The following is a 25,099-nucleotide window of genomic DNA, read 5'->3' as shown; positions in this document are numbered from 1 at the left end:
GGGGCCTTCTGATAAACCTCTAACTGACACGCAGTGACCGGAGTCTCTGTAACTGGTGATCTTGAATGTCAGACCTTATGCCGCAGAGCAGCTGCACCGGTAAGGGTCTCGGGATAAATTACGTCCTCCTGGAGAGAGCTACTGGCGTGCTAGCGATAGTTCAGTGCAGGGAAAGATGTAGGTAGACAGAAGGTTGTTCAGTTAAGTAGGCCTGTCGGAAAAGTGCAAGTTTTTATAATGGAACAGCTGGTAGCATTGTGCGAAAAGAAAAGTAGTAGTGAAGGTTTTGGAATGTGTCAAAGGATCTGATGATTGTACAATTAAGAAAACTTGATCAGATTTGCAAACAGACACTTCGAGCCTCTGGCTTTGACAGATGGACCAGGACAGAGTGACAGAAATCCTTCAGAGTGCCCATTGAAGAAAGAGACAGGGATAAGGGACATTTCAAAGTTTTTGATGTGGAAAGAATTTTAGAAAAAGAGATTTTATTATATTTTCTCGGGACAGAAAGATGGCGTCTGGAATGCAGACTCCACCCCTGTATCGGCATGGGTAATTTTACCTAATTTCAGACTTATGCTAAAGATCTTGGAGTGTGAAACATTGTTTGTTTGGGTATGGTCTAGTTAAAACTTATTTGATCCTGACGATTAGAGAAAAATTACTATAAAGAGTGTTGCAATGTCTCTGGTATCTGCTTCCTGGAGTTTAAAGGGCCAGACCATGGGGGCAGAGATCTGTGCAGCTTGGATTGGAATTCTGTGTCTGCTTTTTCTACGAGAGAGACAGTGACCTTCTGATTGTTTACAGAAGGTGGGAGGGAGCGGCGCTGCTCCGACTTCTTCTACTGACAGCCTAAAAAGACAAAGGAATTTGCTTGTGATAAATGAATACAGTAAGCCATGTAATGTGCTGATGATGTCCGAGGAGACGTAAACTGTCATGAAGGAGTTCCACTGGAACTGTTTACAGCTTTAGGACACATGGGGGATGACCTGACAGTGTAGTGTACATCTAGGACTAGGAGACATCTCCGCCAGACTTGCGTACAGAGCGATTGATAAGACTGACAGAGTGACGTACATAGGGAACAGAGACCAGAGTTGGTAGTTTCACAGACCACGCCAAAGTGAGACTGACAACATTTCCGGAAGTCTCAACCAACCGACCAAAGTGGGCGTGTTTCAACTGCTTGGAGGAGACATTATTGAAGTGACTGGCCACATTCTAGGGAAATGGAGACGCCCCCAACAGGGCTGGACCAGGGGGGTGGTAACTAAAGAGGATGTCAGCAAGTACATTCCCCCCAGACAGCGTTAGCTCCTCTCATTGTAGAACTGAAGTGTGACTCCTCCCCTGCTAGCCCGATGAAGATTTAACCCATTCCCAGTCAAGGAAAAGACCTAGAAAGAACAGCCGATAAATGTAGGATGGCCCATGACCTCCAAGCTGCCAATGAGTGTACTGAAGCCCAGTGGTCCCTAGCCCAAACAGGCAGCAGTCCCCGGGAGTGACATTATTCACTGTTATTGATTTGACAAATGTTCTCCTCTCTGTGTCCCTACAAGAAGATTGCTATTTGCCCTTACCAGTTCAGTATTCCAGTATAGCTATTGCAGATTACCACAAGGGGGGTAAAACTCACCCAGCCAGTACTACAGGGAGTAGATTGACAGACTAGCCCCTTACTGGATGATGTCCTTTTACAGTATGCGGATGACCTACTGTTTCTGTGCCTCCATTTTACAGATTTGCCAGAATGCATTTATTGACCTTACCTTTCCCAAGTTAGTGGTGGGATTGAAAAACTAAGCGGCACTCTTAAGTTAGCGATCCGGAAGGCCATGGAAGTAACACGGAAACAATTGACCAAGTGCCTTCCTGCTGCCCTCTATTCAATTAGGATCACCTTCAACAGAAAGACGGGATTGCCCTTTTATAGTACTTTTTGGCTGTGCACCCAGACTTGGCCCCTACTTTCTATAGACCCTATATAGCTGATGGCTGGAAACCAGGTGGAACATGCCATACAGTTGAGTCAGACCTTGGAAAAGGTCCGCAAAAGTGTTTCTGATTCCTTTTCAGATTCAGACAGAGACCTCAGGACGCATACCCTGAAGCCTGGAGACGTGGTGGTAAAGAGACACCAGAGAGACTGGAACCTCGCTACGACGGTCCTTTCCAAGTCCTGCTGACCAGCGTCATGCTTTCTATTGCAAACTTGCTTACTCTTCTTGCTAGCTGGTCTCTTCTGACTGACTGTATGCTCAGGGACACCTCAACCATGACTATCACCTCAACCATGACACCTCAACCATGACCAGGATGCCCCCCAGGGTAGGAGACTTTACCTACAGTTGGTGCAACAAGACTTCTTTGACATTGACAGCACAGGTAACCCTGTATTAGCAGTGTCTGATGAGTACAGGATTTGTGGGGATAGGAGAGTCAGGTCAAGCCTGCCTAGAGGCTGGGAAGGTGAGTGTACTGTGATAAAACTTGTGCATTCCTTCCACGTGATCCCCAAGAATAAGTTTGATCAGACACATAAAGAAAAGGTAGAGAATCCCAAAGGATTCTGAAGGTCTGAGAGAAGCGCCTAGATGATATTTATATAGATACAGTGGGAGTAGAAAGGGAAGTCCCAGATGAGTACAAGGCCCACAATCAGATATGGGCAGACCCAGGGTCCATTATTCCCCAGATAGCTATGAGCAAAGATGTTGATTGGGTTAACAGAGATTTGTGAATTATATCCAAGATGCTTTCCAGAACCGTATGGCTTTGGACATGATCCTTGCTGAGAGGGGAGGAGTCTGTAAGATGGTGGGAGCAGCTTGTTGCATGACATCGCCCTCTATGGATCCATTACCCATGCTTGTGAAAAGAAGGACTGTCCAGGGAAATCAAGAGAAACTCAGAAGTGGACGCTATATCCTTCACTTTGTGGTTGGGGATTGGAAGGGTTCGCTTTAAGTGGGGGTGATATTGGCGAATGTGATTTTGCTCTTGTCATTTATTGCGTGTTATGTGGTCCCCCTCATCAAGTCCACCAATATCATGGGTATCAGTAATTAGACAAGCCAAAGACCCCTTACTCAAGTTACCTAAATTTGCATAATGAAGATATCCCTCTGAGATCAACCACCCCTGAAACATATCAAACAGCCCCCTGGACTAGGGAGAGGTAGAGTAGAGATTTGATTCCCATGTGTGAAAGTCCACTAAATGGGAGCACACCCAACAGGGGTCTGCTGTCATCCAACTGGTGAAGAGGAGAATGATGCACATATGGGCAGATCTGTAGGTCCTTCTAGACTAAAAGTAGCTGAGAGAAATTCTAGGATTTAGGGGGGACTGTTAAGGTAAACCAAATGCGCAGTAAAAGAGGATATCTTAAATCCTATCTCAACAGTATGCCATGGCAAAATTGAGTGATTGCCTTCCTTATTCAAAATCCCTTTGATCTTATACAAATTCACACTTTACCAGCACCATTGCAAACCCAGACCATCACATTACCTCCACCATGCTTGACAGATGGTGTTAGGCATTCTTCCAGCATCTTTTCAATTGGTTTGCATCTCACAAATGTTCTTCTGTTAGATCCAACCACCTCAAACTTAGATTTGGTCTCTCCATAACACTTTTTTCCAATGTCTCAACTTTGTCAACAGGGCCCTCATTTTCAATAATGACAGGTTGCAGAGCCCATTACACATGTTTTTTGAAATGCATCCAAACCAAAGCCCAACCATTGGGGCTACACAGACCTGTCAGGGTGCAAGGTAAGTTATAATACACAATTATATTGTAATGCAAATGCTTAGCGAAAGCAGAAAGGCATATTTGCAATGCAGCTGTAATGGGCATTTGTAACCTGTCTTTAGTGAAAAGGAGGTCCCTGGTGACAGGTTCCCTTTAATCTTTTCCTTTTATTAGGCAGTCTCAAATATGTTTTTTTCTTCATCACTCTTCTGAAGGCCAGCATCCTGGAGTCGGCTCTTTACTATAGAGGTTGACACTAGCGTTTGGTGGGTACAATTTAATGTAGCTGCCAGTTGAGGACCTGTGAAGTGTTTGCTTCTTGATCTAGAGACTTAAATGTAATTTTATTGTTGCTTAGATGTGCAGCAGGGACTCCCACTTCTTTTTCTACTCTGGTTAGAGCCTGTTTGTGAAGGGAGTAGAACACAGCGTTGTAGGAAATCTTCAGGTTCTTGGCAATTTGTAGCATTGAATGGCCATTATGAGAGTTTCATAGAATAAACAAATGTGATTCTCCAGATTCTCAACCAGTTCAAAGGAAGGACAGCTTTATAGCTTCTATAATTAGCAAACCTGTTTTCAGCTGTGCTATAAAAATTCAGAGATTGATTTTCCCTAACATGTTGTACTTCATTTTAGTGGTAAATGCTATGTTTTGCGTTTATTTAAAAAAAAAAAAAAAAAAAAAAAAAAAAAAAAAAAGATGATTTTTTTTGGAAGATTTGCCATTTTCGAATTTCGAAATCATTGCATTTTCAGGTAGATAGATTTACCACCTAAATATGTTGCTGAATAACATTTCCCATATGTCTACTTTACATGTTCATAATTTTTGAAATGTCTGGATAATGTATTTTGATGTCACGCGGCTTGCAAATCGAATAGCGATTTTCCGTATTTTTAGAATTGACTATTTTGGGGATAAATTCCGTTTTGAATGAAATTTTACATATTAAGCATAAAAAAAAACCTATATAATCAACCCATTTTCAAATGTGCACCCCTCAAGGCTTACAAATCGAGTATCGATTTTCTGTATTTTCAGGATTTACTATTTTTGTGATAAATACTGTTTTGATAAAAAATTGACATACCTAACATCAAAAAGACCCTATATAATGAAGCCATTTTCAAATCTGCACCGCTCAAACTATCCGAAACAGCTTTTAGAAAGATTGTTAACCCCTTGAGATCTTCATAGTAATTACATCAAAATGGAGGTGAAATTTAGAATAGTCAAATTTGGACGGTTATACGTTAATTTAGCCCTAAAATTGACACATTTCCAAAAGATAAAACCCACCTTAAAATTTGTTATGCAATTTCTCCCGAGTACAGAGACCCCCCATGTGGCCGTTACTTCTTTTACGAGCGCACAACGAGGCGCAGAAGAGAAGGAGCGCCGTGCAGCTGCCAGAATTTTAGTTTCCTCATTGGCCCCTTTTGCAGGCTATACAAATTTATACTTTTCCGTTATTGGGGCCATGTGGTGGCATTTTTTTTGCGGGATGAGATGCTTTTTCCAGTGTTACCATTTTGGGGTTGGTATCCTCTATTGTTGAAAATTTATGAACTTTTTTTTGAGGGCTGGTGTAAGCAAGCATCAATTCTATACTGGATTTTTTATTTATTTTTTTTGTTTTTTGGTGTTCAGCTTATAGCCTAATAATCATGTTATCTTTATTATATGGGTCAATACTATTACAAGGATACCATACTTTATATACACTCACCGGCCACTTTATTAAGTACACCATGCTAGTAACGGGTTGGACCCCCTTTTACCTTCAGAACTGCCTCAATTCTTCGCGGCATTGATTAAACAAGGTGCTGTAAGCATTCCTCAAAGATTTTGGTCCATATTGACATGATGGCATCACACAGTTGCCGCAGATTTGTCGGCTGCACATCCATGATGCGAATCTCCTGTTCCACCACATCCCAAAGATGCTCTATTGGATTGAGATCTGGTGACTGTGGAGGCCATTTTAGTACAGTGAACTCATTGTCATGTTCAAGAAACCAGTCTGAGATGATTCCAGCTTTATGACATGGCGCATTATCCTGCTGAAAGTAGCCATCAGATGTTGGGTACATTGTGGTCATAAAGGGATGGACATGGTCAGCAACAATACTCAGGTAGGCTGTGGCGTTGCAACGATGCTCAATTGGTACCAAGGGGCCCAAAGAGTGCCAAGAAAATATTCCCCACACCATGACACCACCACCACCAGCCTGAAAGGTTGATACAAGGCAGGATGGATCCATGCTTTCATGTTGTTGACGCCAAATTCTGACCCTACCATCCGAATGTCGCAGCAGAAATCGAGACTCATCAGACCAGGCAACGTTTTTTCCAATCTTCTACTGTCCAATTTCGATGAGCTTGTGCAAATTGTAGCCTCAGTTTCCTGTTCTTAGCTGAAAGGAGTGGCACCCGGTGTGGTCTTCTGCTGTTGTAGCCCATCTGCCTCAAAGTTCGACGTACTGTGCGTTCAGAGATGCTCTTCTGCCTACCTTGGTTGTAACGGGTGGCGATTTGAGACACTGTTGCCTTTCTATCAGCTCGAACCGGTCTGCCCATTCTCCTCTGACCTCTGGCATCAACAAGTCATTTCCGCCCACAGAAAAGCCGCTCACTGGATAATTTTTCTTTTTCGGACCATTCTCTGTAAACCCTAGAGATGGTTGTGCGTGAAAATCCCAGTAGGTCAGCAGTTTCTGAAATACTCAGACCAGCCCTTCTGGCACCAACAACCATGCCACGTTCAAAGGCACTCAAATCACCTTTCTTCCCCATACTGATGCTCGGTTTGAACTGCAGGAGATTGTCTTGACCATGTCTACATGCCTAAATGCACTGAGTTGCTGCCATGTGATTGGCTGATTAGAAATTAAGTGTTAACGAGCAGTTGGACAGGTGTACCTAATAAAGTGGCCGGTGAGTGTATACTTTAATATTTTTTCTTACGTTTTACTAAATTTGCCAAATAAAACCCTAATGTGGGGAAAAAATTATCTTTTTTGCATTGCTGTCTTCTGAGTGGCTTAACTTTTTTGGCTATGGAGCAGTTTTTTTGTGGGACATGTTGTACTTAGAATTGAAGCTATGGATTGGCCCACTCGTTCCCCAGACCCGAATCCAATTGAGCACATCTGGGACATCATGTTTTGCTCCATCCACCAACGTCACATTACATCACAGACTGTCCAGGAGTTGGCGGATGCTTTACTCCAGGCCTAGGAGGAGATCTCGCAGAAGACCATCCGCAACCTCCTCAGGAGAATGTTGAGGCTGTGTATGCAGGTCATAGAGGCACATGGAGGCCACACTCAATACTGGGCCTCATTTTGACTTGTTCTAAGGACATAACATCAAAGTTGTATCAGCCTGTAGTGTTTTTTTCCACTTTAATCTTGTGGGTGATTCTAAATCCAGGCCTCCATTGGTTAGTAAATTTCATTTCCATTGATGATTTTGTTTGATATTGTGTTGTCAGCACATTCAACTTTGTATTTAAGAGAATATTTAATTTATTCAGATCTAGGATGTGTTATAAAAATAATTCCTTTATTTATATAACAAACATAGATTATGTAGTTGAGTTTTCCCTTTATTTTTTTTTGAGCAGTGTGTATATGTAGTGTAACAAAAAGGTTGGGACAGTGGCATGTCAAATTAAAAAAAAAAAAAGTCTTGCCCACTACCGTGGCGGGGGGGGGGGGGGGGGGGACTTTAAAATCTTAAATGGCAGATTTGGACAAAATTAAAATCTGTGCAAAAGCATTGTAAAAGGGGATATTTAGAAAAATACACATAATCCAGAATCTAAAATTAAACTTATGAAATATTTTTCTAAAAGCTACCCAATGTTACCAAATGCAACACACCACCTCCTCTGGTGCAGGTATGGATTTTACCATCAAATAGGATATTGTCAGATTCCACTAGGTGCGAAGTTCCAGCACTTAATGTAGAGCATTCGATATTGGAAAACTTTGCAGGCAACGAGAAAAATCCTTAGGGGGAAGATAATCAAACGCTCCGATGTGTGAGAGGTAAGGAGACTCGCATTAAACTAGCAAAAGAACAGAATACTACATCCATGTGGAAAATAAAGGGTCAACTTTGTATCATTGAATAGTTTTTAAGGAAATATTCATCATATATTTTTTTGTTTTCAACCCTATGTGTTTTTCTCGAAATATCCCCATTTATGAACATTTTTTTTTACCCATTTTGGTATTGGGACATTAGAGCTCAATCTGATTAGTTAAGCTTAAACTGAAGTTAAACCTATTTAAAGGGTAAAGTATAGGGTCACCTAAAACAAATCTACACCTCCTTCCTCCTTTTGTATACAATCCCACTGCACATTTAATTCACATGTATTGCTCCATTTCTGAGCAGCAGCTTAGTAGTAGGAGTCGTTTTTATCAGCTTGAGGGTGCATTCACACGTTTTTCAGATGCAGCTTTTGATGTCCAGACCAGGACCCATTATTTGCTTACCAAAAAAACATAATCAGAAAAACTGCACGTGGGAACACATTCAGACTCAACCTAGCTCAGAAACACTTGGCTGACTGAATTCACAGGGTTTCAATGCAGAGTGGAAGGGTAGGTTTTATAACTTACAAGAGCCACTGACTCACATCAATATCGTCATGCCAAGCAACTCACTACAGAAAATGCATTATGACATTCAGTTTGGGGGGCTAGATGTGCCTGAAAGGTGCAATTTAAAGACTAGCTTTTTTCTTGTATTAAAAATGTACTATGCCTTATAAAAAAGATCAGATTAGTTTCTAAAAATTAACAAATTGTAAAATGCAACATAAACATGCATAGAAAATGAGTGCACATAGAAAGATTAGGTCATTATAATAGACAGGCTATACAGAAGAACTCTATGACCCTTGTAACACAGCAAGATTACTGGTAGGTGGTTACCCCAATCCTTGTTCTCTCACCTCATGGCTAGGCATCCGGTTAATAAGATAAGTAGGAGGTGTCCCAGTAAGTCGCATAATCTGTTGCAGCTGATTAATATCTTATGAGCCTCGTCAAGGGCTTTACAAGCGGAACACTTTGCACTGGTCACTAATGCAACTTTTATATACCACACTATTTCTCTGACTAGCTTACAACTTGCAAAAAAAAATAATCCAACACATCATGCACCAGGGTTATAATAGCCATGCTGAAGCATCAGGTTTCAAGGGGTAATAAAGACATTCACATTTTCATTCTTTTTACACTCAATATGGTATTGTCATTCTTTTTATGTTAATATATGAGTGCATCCAATGCTGAGACACAGAAGTTATCATGAAACAAAATTTAATAAGCGGTAAGGAAGCGTTGTGTCACACAGTGTAAATAGAAAGTTTCTGTGAAGTAAACGTAATTTGTGAATTCATTCTCAGGGTGCAGTAACACATTGCAGTTAAAACTGCATCACAATTAGTTTTGAGGTGGTATTAGATGCAATTTTACAGGCGAAAGACGAACTGAATGGGTGAATTTGATTTTGGAGGAGAAAGCTGTTCCACAAATTTCATTCACCTGTTGATTTGATGTCTTTGACTTGTAAAATAAGTAATTCCACCTAAAACCACCCCAAAACTAAGAGTTTTAACTGAAACGTGTGACCGCACCGTCAGGATTTAGTTTTGGTTGGGAGACATTTATCATTGGCCAGCTGTGCTGGAGTAGCACTATTTAGTGAATGCAAGAGTCAGGAGTTTTTAAGAGATGTTATTAAGAGCTTCCCGGGTGTGATCAGACATTTCCCCCCACAAGGCGTTCTAACTGAGTCTCTTTGGGTGTTGTCACAAAGTGCATTCTTGTCCCATTCTTGGTGTGTTTACTGCAGCACTCAAAAAAAAAAGAAGATTCGACTAATATCACATTAACATTGTGTTTTTTGAAACTTATGATAACACAGTTCAATTAGGCAATTCTTTTCTCCACATCAGTTGAATGACCAAATCCCATATAAAAATCAGATCATGTGATGTGACACAACTGCATAGCTCATTTGAGGGTGCATTCAAATGTATAGTTTTTTTTAGATGCAGTAGGTGTGGATCATAATTGTTGAGAACATATCATTTAGAGAAGGTGCTCCTTCTTATTTTTAACTCCACTGAACGTTTGAACAAACTTTATAGGCAGGAATGATCAAACTTTATAGCGTTAAAGTACCCCATTGGGTTTTTAAATACAGAAAAAAACTAAAGTTTAAATGACCTCCCTTTCCCGAGGACTGATATAAAAATAAACAAAAATAAAAAAATAAATATGCTATAGCTACCACCATGTCTCAATATGCCTGGGTCAGTCAAAATATAGAGACAGTTATTACAGTCTGTGAACCCTGTAACAGAAAATAGTGCCCAGCATTTTTAAGGAAAGGACATTAAATTTGAAATAAAAAGTAATCAAAAGATCAGACGATCCCAAAGATGGTAGCAACAAAACGTCATCATATTCAGCGAAAAAAAAAAAAAAAAGACACCTTGTACTGACCAAATAAAGGGTAGGTGGCATTAGTAACAAACGGTAAAAGCTATCTCTACAAGAAAATGGTGCAATTTCACCACATTTTAAAACTGTAAACAATCCCTTAATTGGCAAACTATCCATAAAGAGAACTCTTACTTCCTGACCATAGTCAATAGCCTCTCACTCGGCCAAACTACGCTGTACTGAAGAGACCCAACCAGTTTGAAACAGCGCTGTCCACAGTTGGGAATCTGTTCCTTTTGGAATAGACATACTGGTTTGGCTTAATCCCACATCATGTAATTAGACTTCTTGTAAACCATGCTTGGTGTTAAGGGGGTTCCCTTTCAAGGCAGCTAAAAGAGGCATTGTTTTCCTTCTACCACCCTGGAAATTATATTTGTATATTTCCCAGAATCCCCTAGTAGAGCATCATTGGCTTTAAGGCTGCATTCAATTACATTGCTATCAATTGGGTTTACTAAAAGCATTCGTTAAAGCACGTGCTGACATTATGTTAACATGTGTTTAATGTTATATTAACAAAGGTATTAACATTTTGTTAATATATGTGTTTGTTAACTACATTAACACATGTTTTGTAAACATGTTGACAGCAATGTAATTGGGCAAATCTCTTCTCAGCCGTTTGAAAAAACATGCATTAACACAAACAAAACACAAAGTGTGAACCCAGCCTAAGGCCGGCGGCACACGTGGCGTTTCAAAACGGTTTGGGGCCGTTTTTAAGCAGTCCGTTAAAAAAAAACGCAGCGTTTTTGATCGGTTTTACCAATTATCTTAATTAAAACTGGTCAAAAACGGATGCGTTTTCAAAAAATGGACTGCTTAAAAATGGCCCAAAAACAGGTTCAAAACGCCATGTGTGTCGCCGGCCTAAGGGTGATGCCACACGTGGCGTTTTGAATGTGTTTTTGGCTCCTTTTTTAAGCAGTCTGTCAAAAAAAAAGCATGTGATTTTTGAAAATGCATCTGTTTTTGACAGGTTTGACCAATTATCTTAATTCAAACTGGTCAAAAACTGGACTGTTTAAAAACGGCCCAAAAACGCGTTCAAGACGCCACGTGTGGCATCACCCCTAGATCAGTGATGGCGAACCTTTTAGAGACAGAGTGCCCGACCTACAACCAAAATCCACTTATTTACTGTTAAGTGCCAATGTTGCATTTTAAGCATTAACTTAATGCTACCTGTTCTTCCACTTTTTTCAATTGTATCGGCCACCTGAGGCCACCAAAACAGTTGAAAGAAGGAGGGCAAATTCAGACTTTAATTATAGCTTCTCTCCAAGTTGCCTGGGACAGCAGGAAGATTTGATGGATTTGGTCCTGTTTGGTGAACTCTGTCCTGGGGTGATGGCCTGAGTGCCCACAGAAAGGTCACCGAGTGCCACCTCTGGCACCCGTGCCATAGGTTCGCCATCACTGCCCTAGATGGTGGACCATTTTAAATGAAAATAAACATGTTCAAAACAGCCAAACACATGATAAACATTCAAAAACGCATGTGTTTTTAAACAGGCTGAAAATGTATGCTTTAAAATGGGCCAAAAACGTGACGTGTGGCATCACTCTTACTTCCAGGTAGCCTCAGGCATTTGGCAGACCCAAAGGCTGCCCTGAAGAGGATTGAATTCCACTGCTAGGGAGGGGTCCCATCCAGGGGTGGACTGTGTGTTTAAGGAGTTAACACCTGCAATCAGAGGCAGTTCTGATGGAGAGTATTACAGTAAGTGTCAGCTGTGATATAAGGGTGATGCCACATGTCTCGTTTTTAAACATGTGTTTTTTTTACTGTTTACCATGCGCATGACTGCTTTGAACCTGCTTATCTTAACCTGTTGACACTCATCGTCCGATAAATCAGACGCTGAGCTGATGCCGGTTCAGCTCAAGATCTGAGCCGATCGGGACCCCAGGGATGCCTGAAGGCAGTGCCTGAAAGATGGCGTCTATGACGAAAAGGGATTAACAATCTTCCTAAAAGCTGTTTCTGATAGCTTGAGGGGTGCACATTTGAAAATGGGTTGGTTATATAGGGTTTTTTTGATGCTTAATATGTAAAATTTCATCCAAAACGGGATTTATCCCCAAAATAGTCAATTCTGAAAATATACGGAAAATCGCTATTTGATTAAGACGCGTGACATCAAAATGAATTATCCAGACATTTCAAAAATGATGAAAATGTAAAGTAGGCATATGGGAAATGTTATTCAGCAACTTATTAGGTGGTAAATCTATCTGCCTGAAAGCACGATGATTTTGAATTTCGAAAATGGCAATTTTTTTAAAAAAAAAATCATTTTTCTTTTTTTTTTTTGTAAATAAACGCAAAATTTATCAGCCGACATTTACCACTAAAATGAAGTACAACATGTGGGGAAAAAAAACAATCTCATAATCATTTTGATAAGTAACAGTGTTCTAAAGTTATAACCATATAAAGCGACGCAAGTCAGAATCCAAAAAAATCGGGCTGGGCCTTGAGCTTTAAACTGGCTACGTCCTTAAGGAGTTAATAGATAAACAGGTTCAAAGCAGCCAAATGCATGGTAAACAGTAAAAAACGGATGCGTTTTTAAACGGACTGAAAATGCATGTTTTAAAACAGTCTAAAAACGTGTGGCATCACCCAAAAGCTGAAACTCACTCCCTCTGGTACCAGCTCCATTTGTGAGATGGAACAGGAAGCAGCATAAATTTACATTTGTTTGTACCAAGGGGTTAAAAACAGCGCCACACTGGGCCATGTTTTGTATTAGTAGTGCAGCTCAGCCGTACAGAAAAAAATGGAACTTAGTTGCAAAAGCTACCCATGGTCAAATGAGCAGGTTGTAAAAGAAAGCAGGCATGTTTTTCAAAACTTCGACTACCTCTTTAGTCTGCCTTATGCTATGATACATAGGTGGTAACTACCTTATATACCCAAGTATAAGCAGAATTTTTCAGCACAAAAAATGTGTTAAAACCCCAAACTCAGCTTATACTCAAGTTAAAAAAAGGCAATACTCACCTTTCCGACGCCCCTCACTGGTCCTCTTTTTTCTTTCGGCAGTCGCAGGATCGTACAGGCTGGCTGTGCGAACACACTATGATGTCAGCCACGTTCGTTAGCACACACTCCTATTCACTTTTCACCTGAGAACCATGCTAAAGATGAATGAATAGATTGCTTGCACAATCTTATTTAAGTCAGCAGGTAGATTACACATGGGATTCTTGTTTGCATCCTGTAGAATAGCACCAGCTGCTTATGCAACCTGAGGCCGGCTGCACACTAGGCGTTTTGAACCTGTTTTTTAAGCAGTCTGTTAAAAAAAACACATGCGTTTTTTAACCCATGTGGTTTTTAACGGACTGCTGAAAAACAGCCCAAAAACAGGTTCAAAACGCCAGCCTAAGTTGCAGAATAATCCTAATGACGATTGTAACGTATTAAACACACTCACAGCCTCCGAGGAGATTTTCTGCAGGAGCTCTGACTCTGGGGTTCCAACCAATCTCAAAATAAGCTTCAGCTGATCAATATCTACATGTGGATTATGAAGGAAAATGTGGGACATCGAGGCAGCCATAGAATCCAACCACCAACATTTTGATATGCCCTTTGTACCATACCAATTTAACAAGGAGGTGATAAACAGAAAGCAATCGGAATGGAGAGGCTGAAATGGTAAGAGCACAACGTATCAATCATACATTAAGGAAATAAAAAGATACTCAGGAGGCATTGTTGTTTAAAAGAAAAGAGATAAAAACCTATACAAACCTTATTGAAGAACTTAATGATTACTGCTTGACAATGGCCTTATGTCTAAGAAAATTTATATATATGAGATAACATTCGAATAATAAAAATAAAATCATTAATCCATTTGGAGAACTACTCCAAAACCTAGGCCATCTCCTGCCACTATCAGGCAATTTAGGACCACTTAACCACAGCATGACTGCTTATAGCAGTGATTTAGGACCCCAAACATAATGGGGGAGATTTATCTTATGTTCTGTGAAGTCATACTTTGCACAATAAAAATGCCTGAAATGCCTTGCGCCACAATTATTAAGGGTTGCAGTCAGTTCTTAAGATCAGCATGTGAAAAGAGGTGTGAACTAGACTATGGGGGACATTTATCAGAAGTGTCTGTGGTAAAACTGTTCTAGTTGCCCATGGAAACCAATCAGAGCTCAGCTTTAATTTTATAAACAGCTGTGGAAAAATGAAAGCTGAACTCTGATTGGTTGCAATGGGCGACTTGAACAGATCTGCTCTCAGACAGTTATGATAAATCTCCCCTTATGAGTTAAATGTAAAGTATGACTAAATAGTCTTGTATTACTCCAAATTCATCAACCATCATCAGAAATAGTGATAAACCTGGCACAGAATAAGACTGTCTAGTCTAACTGTGTATGGTTACACTTTGCAATGCTTTTCATAATCGCCTACATTGAAATCACCTCTACTTGTGGCCTACTGAATGTGCCGGGTACAGAAATACAACTTGCTTTTTTTTTTTGCAGTCGGCTAATTTCCAGAGCATGCACTCAGAGCATTTAAAACCAGAGCATAAAAAAATTATATATTTTGGTTTAGATTGTAGACTTTTATTTTTTTTACAATTTCAGAACACCAAAAGTCTATTTTTGGTGACATCAATAAAAACAAAAGAGGTATTGATCTGAGCCCTGCTCACCCATCCTGTTTCCATAGAGATACACGGTGACTGTCCGTACAGTAAATGTATGAATTTTTGTAAATTTTGTAAATGTATGAAAACATTATAAAACCTATAAGAATTTGGTATCCCTATGATCGCACCAACCCAAAGCCCACAACAAAAAGGCACAAATGCATTTTTTCACCAATTTCCCTGCATTTGGAATTTTTTTCCCGCTTCCCAGTACATGGCATGGAATATCAAATACCGTCACTATGAAGTGCAATTAGTTACACAAAAAACAAGCCTTCATACAACTCTTTGCATGGAAATATAAAAAATGTATGGATTTTTGAATGTGAGGAGTGAAAAATGAAAACACAAAAATGAAAAAGGGCCTGGTTGTTAAGGGGTTAAGAACTCTGGGGTGTAATCCATCTGGTCCAGAAACCTTGTACACATTTATTTTATTGAGTATATTACAGGATGCATCAACTGCACTGGCACCACCCACTTCAGATTTTCCGGACATATATATATATATTTTTTTGGATGCCCTCTTTTTATCATTAATTGTCTTTTTAACAGTAGCTGTCAGCCACACGGGGTGTAACCTAGACCGTATACACTTGTTATCTGCTGGATTAAATTTAGAAGTATAATGAACCAGTATAGATTTGGAAGTCTCCCATTAGTATCATAATTTGACAGTAACTGATTCAGTATGTATCCTGTAGTACAGCCCTGAATTTCAGGAAATTAACCTTCTTAAAATGTAAAGTTTTCTATTTTCTACACACTGCACCATAAAATTATCCTGCAGAAAGTTGATAAAATGTCTCCCCTTTACAATTGAAGAACCACTCTAGCCCCAATTTATATTTGGAAAGTTAAAGTCTCCCATGATCACTATTGTTCCTTTCTGTGCAGCCCGCTCCATCTGTAATGGAGAGTCTATAAATTACACCGAAAATAATTTTCTTAAAGCTCCCCTGGCTTTGAATATCAACCCACAAAGTTTCAGCCTCCTCACACTCTTGGACCGCTGTCACAATCACTTTTAAGTCTCTTCTGACATACAGACATACACTACCTCCTCTCCGCACGTCATGTCAATCTTGGAACTGTTTGCCTTCTCTCTAAAATGCACAAACACACACAGCTCTGCTATACACACACTGGGCACAACGATACACAGATACACACACATAAGGAACACGCTAGGCACTGCTATATACAGAACCACACACACAGCGCTGTTATTCCCAAACCGGGCACCACTATTCACAGAAACACCTCTTCTTCTAAATCTGTCTCAGTTTTCTGCTCCATCCCTGCAGCATGAGTACCTTTAGTGATGTAGGAAGCATGTGCTCAGACACATGCTTCTGAAAACACTACAGGTCCTGGAGGTGATATCCATGCCGCGACACCCAGGAATGGGAGAGTAAGATTCCTAAAGAAACATCCACCCCCGGCTACGCAAAGAACTGACATTAGCGAATCATCCTGAACTGACTCAGAAATACCACAGAACGGGCCACCGCAGAATCAATTTCCCACTATACAAATCCACCACAAATCCAAATTAATAAAGGACAGAACCCTTTTTCAAGGGACTAACAAAAATGGGGATACAAGTACATGGGAGGAGGGTAACAGTCCAAGAACAAAAGGAGAGGAATAAATGACCGGGACATCTAAGGATGGAGCCATGCAAATTATCAATCTCTCTCATCACAGTTTAAGGGCTCATTCACATGGCCGTCTGCGGGGACGTACATGTATGTCCCCATATTCAGCAATAGCAGCACCGCGAGGATACGGTGTCACACATGTGTGGCACTGATCCAGGCCGCACACCGCAAAAATATAGAGCATGCTCTATCTTTCAGCGTGTGTATGTACCCTAACCGGTATACAGACAAAGGTACTAAGTAGGTATTTTAATTTTGGACTCACTAACAGGCTTCATAAGTTTCTGGTCATAAAAGACCTGCACTTATTTTGGTAAAAACTGGTGTTAAAAAAGATTTTTAGTTAACACTCTAAAGGACGAACTGCCCAAACACTCCCTAGCCTACAAAATACCCAACTTGGGTTGTCTGGCGAACAGGTCTTATGTGTCTAGGAGAAATTACAGGTCTGAAAGCGATTTGGAAAATGTACCAGAACATGAGAAAGTGATGTCCGATATACCTGCAGACATCACACTTCATCCACCTAATCCCAAACTTAAACCAAAATATAAATTCATGCCATCTTTGGACTTATGTCCAGTAGTGAAGATGTTCATCAACCTGGTCTCTGAAGAGATAAAAAAATTAGATGACAGGGTTCTGACACATAATACTTCCAAGGAAGAATTTTTGGCATTGGAGGAACTAAAGAAGTGGGATGATATAGTGTACAAACAGTCAGACAAGTAGTGGAATATGGTGATCTGGCCCAGAGAACAGTAATTTAAAGAGGCCAAACACCAACTACATAACAAGAGCAGTTATTGCAGTCTTTTGGGTGATCCCACTACTGAAATATTGTCCAAATATGACAAACTTCTACAAAAAAGGGCTAAATGCTAGAGCTATCTCCAACAAGGAGAAGTAATCTCTTTCGGTCAGGCACCCCAGGGTGGCAACATTTTATATGGTTCATAAATATTTTGAACAACCACCGGGACGTCCTATTGTCTCGGGTCTGGGGTGCCTAACCAAAAAAATGCAGTAAATGGCTGGATAATGAGCTGATATATTATGTATATGATTTACCCTCATACACAAGGGACACTGTAAATTCTGCAAGAATTTGAACACATCTGCCTTGAAAAGGATGAGATTCTGGCTACCTATGTTGTAGAACCTGTATACCAGCATTAGGCACGCCACAGTATGCCAATTTGTAAAATATTTTCCCTCAAGATATGGGGATAAGTGTTCAGCACAACAGACATTTATTGTTGACGCCCTCCTCTTCATTCCAAGCCACAATTATTTCACCTTCGAAGCCAGTTTCTTCCACCACACCAAGAGAATGGCAATGGGAGCAGCCTGTGCTCCCACATTTGCCAATCTGTTCCTTGGGTGGTGGGATGGGAAAAGGGTATTTGGAGGTGATTATGATCAGTACACAAGATCTATATTTACCTGGAAAAGGTATATATGATATTGTGTTTAAAAGGGTAAAGAGGAGACTTGATTAAATTCATTGAAATTCAGAATGAGGTTAACATTAAATTAACACTACTATACAGTAAGATATCTGCATCATTTTTGGATATCAGAATGGACGTCTTCCCAGAAGGTAAATTTGAGACCAACCTCTTCCGTAAGGAGACTGCGACCAATAGTCTCCTTCATTGTGAGGTTGCACATCTCAAACATACGATCGGAGGCATTCCCAAAGGGGAATTTCTTAAGACTTTGCAGAAACTGCTCTACCTTGGATAAATTTAAGAGAGGGTCGATAAGAGCATCTTAGGCAGCGTCACTACTCAGGGAGACAGATAAAATGGGCGTATAATCGGTCTGTACTGTACTGGTCAAAAATAAAAATAAGGAATCGAATGATAAAACATGTTTCATCACCACAATACACGACAATGGCCAGAGATGAATGTAATAATATCTAAGTATTGGCCTATACTCCAAACAGATCTGGATTTGAAGAAAGTCCTAGAGGACAGGGACACTAGTGGATACAGGATAGGTTATACTATTAATTATGCATTGGTTAAAAGTCATTTCACCAATGCCAAAAAAGAAACTAACTTCATATCTTGTTTTTTTTCACTGTGGCCTATGTACGGTAGCCAAGTCCTTAAAGGGCACCTACCACCACAAATCTACCTATAAAGGTAGATTGGGTGGCAGGTGGATCAATGGGACGTGAGGATAGCCCTTTTAAGGGCTAATCCTCACGTCCCCGCACTTTTTTGATAACTTTTATTACATATATATTCAAATTTACTTATGCGGCTACTGGGGCGTGGAGTAGCCGCATCTGAGGTTACACGAGGCGGCTACTCCACGCCCCGGTAGCCACTTTACCCCTCCTACTCACCCATCTTCGGCGCGCAGCTCCGCTCCCTCGTCCGGCGATCCTGCCGTCTGCGCATGCGCAGAAGAGCAGGCCCGCGCCTGTGCGGTCACTGCTCCGAAACAGGCGCGGGCCTGCTCTTCTGCGCATGCGCAGACGGCAGGATCGCCGGACGAGGGCGCTCAGCTACGCGGAGCTGCGCGCCGAAGATGGGTGAGTAGGAGGGGTAAAGTGGCTACCGGGGCGTGGAGTAGCCGCCTCGTGTAACCTCAGATGCGGCTACTCCACGCCCCAGTAGCCGCATAAGTAAATTTGAATATATATCTAATAAAAGTTATCAAAAAAGTGTGGGGACGTGAGGATTAGCCCTTAAAAGGGCTATCCTCACGTCCCATTGATCCACCTACCATCCAATCTACCTTTATAGGTAGATTTGTGGTGGTAGGTTCCCTTTAAAAAGAAGAAGGCCTTCCAAGAAAGCGCAGGTTTATTAAGGATGTGTTATTAAGGAACACATCGGTTGTACATTATGTGGAGTAATTTACGTTCTACCATGTACATGTAATTTGGAATAAGTGGGCAAGGCAATATGTGACCTTAGAGCAAGAATCAGAACATATTTTGAACATTAAGAACTATGAGAAGATGAGAGATGAAGCTAAAAAGCAAAATAAGACATTTAATCCTACACCCAAAGCGGAACATTTCTTTCAAAAGCATCAGTCACGAGTGAGAGATACAGGTTGGGCTGTTCAACAGATAACCCTGAATATTAGGAGATGATGTAGATATTTTACTACTACGCTCTGAGAGTAAATGGATTTTCAAACTAAAAACCATCAAACCATGACCTCTAAATGACACTTTCAATTTTGGTTGCTTTTTATAGTGGGTCTTCTTATACCCAGCCTCTTTGGTCACTTTTTTCCAATTTGTAAAATAGTATTGGAATTGTTCATAAATACCATTTCATCCTTGCCTTTAGAATTTGAACATTATCTTACTTTTTCATTCAAGTGACTACAGGCAGTCCCCGGGTTACATACAAGATAGGGTCTGTAGGTTTGTTCTTAAGTTGAATTTGTATGTAAGTCGGAACTGTATATTTTATCATTGTAATCCCAGCCAGAACTTTTTTTGCCTCTGTAACAATTGGATTTTAAACATGTTGGATTGTCATAAGAATCAGGATTAACACTAAAGCTTCATTACAGACACATGCGATAACTGTTACAGCTGATCATTGTAACCTAGGACTAAAGTACAATAAATTACCAATATCCAGAGGTCCGTTAGTAACTAGGGGTCGTATGTAAGTCGAGTGTTCTTAAAGGGCACCTACCACCACAAATCTACCTATAAAGGTAGATCGGGTGGTAGGTGAATCAATGGGACGTGAGGATAGCCCTTTTAAGGGCTAATCCTCACGTCCCGCACTGTTTTGTAAACTTTTATTACCCTAATATGTTAATTTACTTATGCGGCTACTGGGGCGTGGAGTAGCCGCATATGAGGTTACACGAGGCGGCTACTCAGAGCATGCGCAGAACAGCAGGCCCGCGTCTGTGCAGCCCCGGCTTCGGAGCAGTGACCGCGCAGGCGCGGGCCTGCTGTTCTGCGCATGCGCAGACGGCTGGATCGGCGGACGAGGGCGCGCAGCTACGAGCAGCTGCGCGCCGAACATGGTGAGTAGGAGGGGAAAAGTGGCTACCGGGTCGTGGAGTAGCCGCCTCGTGTAACCTCAGATGCGGCTACTCCACGCCCCAGTAGCCGCATAAGTAAATTAACATATTAGGGTAATAAAAGTTTACAAAACAGTGCAGGGACGCCTCACGTCCCATTGATTCACCTACCACCTGATCTACCTTTATAGGTAGATTTGTGGTGGTAGGTTTCCTTTAAGTAGGGGACCGCCTGTATAGCCAAACAGTAACCTAACAGCAAGAATTGGCGTTCATACGTTCTGTCTCAGATTTTAACTAAAACATAACTGTTTGAAGTAAACTATGTTTTCAGATTGGTCACATAATATAAATGGATGACAAACTATAAATGAAAAGGCATGGTGAATACTGTGCAACAGTGAATACGAATTGTTTCATACATTAAACAAGGAATTCTTCTCGGAGCATTTTTGATTGGCTCCAGAACCTGTTAATAAAGCAGACAGGTAAAAGGGAGGGCTTCTGCCGAAGAAGCAGAGTCTCTCGGAAAAACGCAGCGTTGGGGTGTTTGCTTCTAAATCTCAGTGTTATAATAATGTGCCCCTGAATAAGTGTGAGAGAGCCGCAATCATATATTATAACACCAAGTGTCAGTGACAGAGCGGTGATATACATACCAACTCCCTACTCCAATTGTGAATAATCAGTCTGCCATCTACTCATACTGCCGATCAGCTGAATAGGCGCTTCTCTGTGTGTAGTGCATACTGTGTATAATTAATCCCTTAAGGACGCAGGGTTTTTTTGCTAATTTCTCGCTCTCCACCTTCAAAAATCCATAACTTTTAAATTTTTCCGTGTACAGAGCTGTGTGATGGCTTATTTTGTGCGTAAAAAATTTTACTTTCCCGTGATGTTATTTATTTTAACATGCCATGTACTGCGAAGCTGGAAAAAAATTTCCAAATGTGGAAAAAAAATTTTAAAAACGCATGTGCATCACGTTCTTGTGGGCTCAGTTTTTACGACTTTGACTGTGCACTCCAAATAACACCTCAGCTTTATTCTTTGGTTCAGTACAATCGCAGTGATACCAAATTTATACAGGTTTTATTGCGTTTAATTTTCAAAAATTGAACGAATGTGTACAAAAAAGAAAATAATTTTTTTGCCATCTTCTGACGCTAATAACTTTTTCATAATTTGGGGTACAGAGCTGGGGGATGTGTCATTTTTTTGCGGAATAAGCCGACGTTTTCATTGCTACCATTTTGAGGTCTGTGCGACATTTTGATACCTTTTTACTCCATTTTTTACGCCATTTCCTGTCTCGGAGGTCACCGCCGGCCGTAACTGGTTTTATATTTTGATAGATCGGGCATTTTGGGACGCTGCAATACCTATTGTGTCTGTGATTTTTACTGTTTATTATGTTTTATATCAGTTCTAGTGAAAGGGGGGTGATTTGAATTTTTAATACTTTATAATTTTTTTTTTTCACCATTTCTTAGACCATCTAGGGTACATTAACCCTAGATGATCAGATCGTTCATACCATATACTGCAATACTTCTGTATTGCAATATATGGCATTTTTGCAGGTCATTCATTACAACCGAACGTGACGCCGTCTTTTAAATGCCGGCGGCAACGGACGGGTTAATAACCGCGATCGGTGCAAGCACCGTCCACGGTTATTAGCGGTGGTGGTTTGCTGCAATATGCAACAACCCCCATCATTGTATGAAGAGGACTCAGCCTGTGAGCCCTCTTCATACATTCCCTGTACCTCTGCGCAGTAGAGCTAAGGGGTTAAACAACTGGAACCACAGGTAAGATAATAAACATACAGGCATCTGTGCAAAGTGCATGCTGTGTGATAATTAACAGCTGGAATTATCTGTTCACACTGTATCAGCTGAGTAGGTTCTCTCTGTAGCTGGCACCCCAGTGTAACACCCGTGATTGGAGTGGACTCCGATCGCGGGTGTTTAACCCGTTATATGCCGTGGTCAGCGTGACCGCGGCATCTAACCTGCCTTTGGGGGGTCTTTCCCCCACGATCGCCCCCTCCCCAACCGTTTTCGGGGGGCGCTGATCGTTGCTATGGCATCTCTGGGACCCAGGCGACCCCAGAGATGCCTGAAAGATGGCGTCTCTGACGTCATCTTTAATGCACAGTGTCAGCCTATGCATGTGCATAGGCTGACACTGCTAATACCCTGCAATACATCAGTATTGCAGAGTAATATCATGAACAAGAAATCAGATTTTTGCTGGTTCATGTCCCATGGTGGAAAAAGTATAGAGGTAAAAAAAAAAAAAGTTATTCAATAAAAAAAAATAAAGTAATAAATCACTAAAAATGGCCATAAGCCCCATAACATATAAAGAGACATAGAACGCTAAAAAAAGTCTAAATCATAACACAAACCCCACATATATAGTATTGCCGCGTCCGTAACAATCCGTAGAATAACAGTAAATAATTATTGAACCCGCACGATGAACGCTGTAATAAAACTGTTAGATTTTTACCTATTGAATGTCACAAAAAATGGAAAACGCATCTCATCGTGCAAAAAAAAAAATGCCGTCACATGGCCCCAATAATGAAAAACCGAAAATTTTATAGCCTACAAAAAGGGGCCAACGAGGAAACTAAAATCCTGGCAGCTGCAGGGCGCTCCTTCCCTTCTGCGCCTCACTGTGCACCCATAAAGCAAGTAACGTCCACAGGTGCTGGGCCTCGGGAGAAATTGCAGAACAAATTGTATGGTGGATTTTATCTTTTTATCTTTTGGAAATTTGTAAATTTTAGGGCTAAATGAACGTATAACCGGCACAATTTGACCATTCTAAATTTCACCTCCATTTTGATTTCATTACTATGATGATCTCAAGGGGTTAACAATCTTCCTAAAAGCTGTTTCTGATAGCTTGAGGGGTGCAGATTTGAAAATGGGTTGATACATAAGGGGTTTTTTATGCTAAATATGAAAAATTTGATTCAAAACAGCATTTATCCCCAAAATAGTCGATTCTGAAAATACGGAAAATCGATGTTCGATTTGTAATCCGCGTGACATCAAAATAAATTATCCAGGCATTTCAAAAAATGATGAAAATGTAAAGTAGACATATGGGAATTGTTATTCAGCAACCTATTTGCTGGTAAATCTATCTGCCTGAAAACGCAATGATTTCGAATTTCGACAATGGCAAATTTTTCAAAAATAATCATCATTTTTGCTTTTTTTTGTAAATAGATGCAAAACTTATCAGCTGACATTTACCACTAAAATGAAGTACAACATGTGGGGGAAAAAAAATCTCAATCATTTTGATAAGTAACAGTGTTCAAAAGTTATAACTATATAAAGCGACGCAAGTCAGAATCCAAAAAAATCGGGCTGAGCCTTAACCCCTTAACGCTGAAGCCACTTTTAACCTTCCTGACACGGCCCATTTTTTCAAATCTGCCCTGTGTCACTATAAATGGTTATAACTTTGAGAAACGCTTTAACATATCCAAGTGATTTTAAAATTGTTTTCTCGAGACACATCGTACTTCATGTTAGTTGAAAAATTTTGGTGGTATGTTTTGCATTTATTTATGAGAAAATCAGATATTTGGTGAAAATTTGGAAAAATTCTCGATTTTTGAACTTCAAAATGTTCTAATTTTTCCACACATAGTCATAAAAGCATACTCTTATTTTTGCACGATGTTATGGGCCTTTGAACGTTAGGTCAAATTTTTCACATTTACATAAAAAACCCCAAATCCTGCTATTGAGGGACCTGCTCAGGTTTCAAGTCACTTGAAAGGCCTAAATAAAAGTAAAACCCCATAAATTACCCCATTATAGAAACTACACCCCTCAACATATGTAAAACAACTTTTATGAAGTTTGTTAACCCTTTAATTGGTTTACAGGGGTTAAAACAAAATCGAATACAATTTTTTTTTGGGCTAAATTTATGTGTTTTTCAAAAAATGTACAAATTCTCAGTGGATAAAATACCAAAACGCTCCACAAAATTTGATACCCAATATCTCCCGCGTATAACAATACCCCATATGTGGTGGTAACCTGCTGGCACATGCCAGGGCATCGAAGGGAAGCTGCGCCATTCAGAGCAGACTATGCATTGTCACTTTTTATTGGCTATACAATCTTTATTTTTTTGGCAATTCGGACAGATAAGGGCATATTTTTTGCGACATGAGATGCACTTTACAAATACTTCATTTTAGTGGGTCATTAGCTTATTGATGAGATTTTATTAACTCCTGAATGTATGGGTGAAAAGAAAATTGTCAATTTTGGTTTCCTTTCTTTTTGTATTTTTTGGTGGTTGTACACCGTACACTAAAAAAAATATAATATCTTTATTCTACAGATCACTACGATTACGGTGATTTATATA

General features: G+C 40.4%; 1 protein-coding gene across 4 annotated transcripts in view; it reads right to left on the bottom strand.

The window, feature by feature from the left end:
• The window catches only part of LOC140118847 (mitogen-activated protein kinase 14), a 337,108-nt gene that overhangs the window by 82,166 nt on the left and 229,843 nt on the right, over positions 1 to 25,099 (bottom strand). For 2 of the 4 annotated variants that reach the window (XM_072137220.1, XM_072137218.1), the window contains one exon: positions 8,745 to 8,824. In XM_072137220.1, coding sequence (XP_071993321.1) covers positions 8,745 to 8,824 — 80 coding nt within the window. Of the gene's footprint in view, positions 1 to 8,744; positions 8,825 to 13,754; positions 13,835 to 25,099 lie in introns of all 4 variants that reach the window. The other 2 variants (XM_072137219.1, XM_072137217.1) reach the window with 1 other exon arrangement.

The sequence above is a fragment of the Engystomops pustulosus genome, chromosome 2 (genome assembly GCF_040894005.1).
Source record: "Engystomops pustulosus chromosome 2, aEngPut4.maternal, whole genome shotgun sequence".
In the NCBI taxonomy this organism is placed as follows: domain Eukaryota; kingdom Metazoa; phylum Chordata; class Amphibia; order Anura; family Leptodactylidae; genus Engystomops; species Engystomops pustulosus.
The sequence above is the reverse complement of the archived record's forward strand: the minus strand, read 5'-3'. Positions and strand labels throughout refer to the sequence as shown.